The following is a 2,295-nucleotide window of genomic DNA, read 5'->3' as shown; positions in this document are numbered from 1 at the left end:
ATTTTAAATTTAACATAGGCTCATCAAGAAACTAATTAAATTTAGATAGAAAAGGCCTAGCTATAGCTAGAATCTAGCCAATCTCTTGGGGAGATTGAATTGTAAATCGTGTAGTTGAGCATACACGTAGCTTAAAGGAGAGCTGAATCTCTGTTGTGTAATTTCTAACGAATAGAGCTAAATTAGAGGAATTTTCCAAACAGGAATTCTTGGGCGGTAAATACCAATAGAGAAACATCGATAACAAAACATTTGGTGTCTAAGTTATTACAAGCATCCCATCCCCCCTTCTTAAGATGCCTCCTGAGCCAACAACATGACAATGGATAATTTTAGACAAGGAACACAATATTTAATGAAAATTTTAAAAAATATATCTTATAAAAATTTAAATAAAACTATCTTATAAAAATATAAGTATATTAGAGTAATTTTATATAATAAAATATATTATTTTTTATTTATATAAATTCATGATTTTTAATATTATATTTGATTACTAATTTAAGAGTGAGAATTTAGATATTGTAAAAGTAATAATTTGATTAAGTATTTGGATATTATAAAAGTAAGCATTTGTTTAATTAGTTTACTTATATATATAAATAAAAATAATCTTAATTATTTATTAATTTAAACAAACAAAAATCTATCTTAACAATTTAGATATTGTAGATATTGTAACAATTTGATTAAGTATTTAAATATTGAAAATTAAGTATTTTTAATGATTTTATTTTAAAAATTATATTAAATAATTAATTTTTTATTAGTTTAAATAATGAACATTTTATTTTAGCTTATTAAAAAATTAAAGAAAACCATCTTTAAAAGTCAAAACTATCAAAAAAAATTATTAATAAATTTCTTCTGCATTTTCTACTGTATTTTTATTATACATACAATATAAAAAAGTAATCTACACAATACTTTATATTATACGATTAACACCAAAACGTAATTTATTTTCACTTTCATTTTTACTTTTACGTAATTTAGTTTCGCTTTCACTTCCAAAGTGGACTGAGCCTCAGATATCGGTACTCCACGACTCCGCAAGGTAGATCCTTAGCTCCGCTCCGCTCGAGTCGAGGAAAGAAGGGGAGAAGACAGAAAAGAAGAAATGAACACGGACATTACAGCGTCGGTTAAGCCAGAGTACCCTGTCGTCGATCGAAACCCTCCATTTACCAAGACAGTAGCTAACTTCAGCATTCTCGACTATTGCCGTTTTCTCACGATTACTGGCGTATCCATCTCCGTCGGATATCTTTCAGGTAGGTTACCCCTTCTATTCATTCTCTAGGGTTTTAACAAACTCTCATGTTTTTTTATGGGTTTGTGACACTTATGAAATCTCAGGGATAAAACCCAACATTCGAGGGCCATCAATGGTGACCGGCGGTCTGATCGGAGTGATGGGCGGCTTTATGTACGCCTACCAGAACTCAGTTGGTCGTCTAATGGGTTTTTTTCCCAATGATGAAGAGGTCAAGAGGTACAAGAAATAAAAGACTGGAATATCGCATCAAATGTGTAGGGCTTTTTACCTGAGTGTTTCCATTTTCAGAGCTGTTGAGAATAGGCGTCAAACTTGTTGCTTGAGATAAAAACTTGCAGATTGAATAATTGGATTGACCATGATGACAGCGGTTTTTGGCATAGGCACTTCCCTCGCTGGAGGAAATTTTTCGTAGTGGGCATTTGACGATTTTTGGGTTAGATTGATTCCTCAATTTAGAAATTTTGGGAAGTCAGTAGGATATCAACAATTTAAGATGGTTTTCCTGTCTGTTTGCACTCGTAGATTTCTGTCGTTGATCCTTTTTCTTTGAGAGGAGAAATTAAGGCCCCTCCTCTATAGTGTTATCTACCGCTTCTTCACCTTCCTGGAGTTTTAGGATAAGCTACATTTGCTTTTTCCGATGGTATCTTAGATCCTAGTCAGTATTGGTTCAAAGGGAAAAGTATCTCCCTGCTCAATCACTAAGATATTTTACCATTGAAGAAATTCGCATACTCAGACAGTTTCAAAGAAAGAAAAAGAAAAATCTCAAACCCAGTTTCCTTTTATAGCTTATTCAAGATTCTAATCATTGATATATGAAGAGATGGTAAAGGGGTTTTATGAGGCCTTCTTTCAGGTGGTTCTTCATTGGGAGGATATGGTGAAACCATTTGAGAGCGAGCTCTGTGGTAAAATTGTGACTACCACAGATATGATTTATAATTACTGGATTTAGACTGGATTATACCGTGTAATACAGACTATCAGTGTTATCACTAAAGATGTTG

General features: G+C 32.3%; 1 protein-coding gene across 1 annotated transcript; it reads left to right on the top strand.

Annotated features, from left to right (window-relative positions):
* Positions 1-1,044: 1,044 nt before the first annotated feature.
* Positions 1,045-1,644, top strand: LOC137956232 (uncharacterized). Its single transcript, XM_068803622.1, has 2 exons — positions 1,045-1,277; positions 1,363-1,644. The coding sequence occupies exons 1-2, from the start codon at positions 1,124-1,126 to the stop codon at positions 1,509-1,511; spliced, it is 303 nt and encodes a 100-aa protein (XP_068659723.1). The 5' UTR covers positions 1,045-1,123; the 3' UTR covers positions 1,512-1,644.
* Positions 1,645-2,295: the final 651 nt, after the last annotated feature.

The sequence above is a fragment of the Aristolochia californica genome, unplaced genomic scaffold, assembly GCF_029961685.1.
Source record: "Aristolochia californica isolate CCGP_79_NKW_82.1479 unplaced genomic scaffold, dmAriCali1.0.hap1 SCAF_2, whole genome shotgun sequence".
Taxonomy (NCBI): domain Eukaryota; kingdom Viridiplantae; phylum Streptophyta; class Magnoliopsida; order Piperales; family Aristolochiaceae; genus Aristolochia; species Aristolochia californica.
The sequence above is the reverse complement of the archived record's forward strand: the minus strand, read 5'-3'. Positions and strand labels throughout refer to the sequence as shown.

Bases quoted from the DNA above. Each gene is read 5' to 3' on its own strand.
- LOC137956232 (XM_068803622.1), top strand. From the start codon at position 1,124: ATGAACACGGACATTACAGCGTCGGTTAAGCCAGAGTACCCTGTCGTC. The intron at 1,278-1,362 runs GTAGGTTACCCC...ATGAAATCTCAG, and splicing joins CTCCGTCGGATATCTTTCAG to GGATAAAACCCAACATTCGA.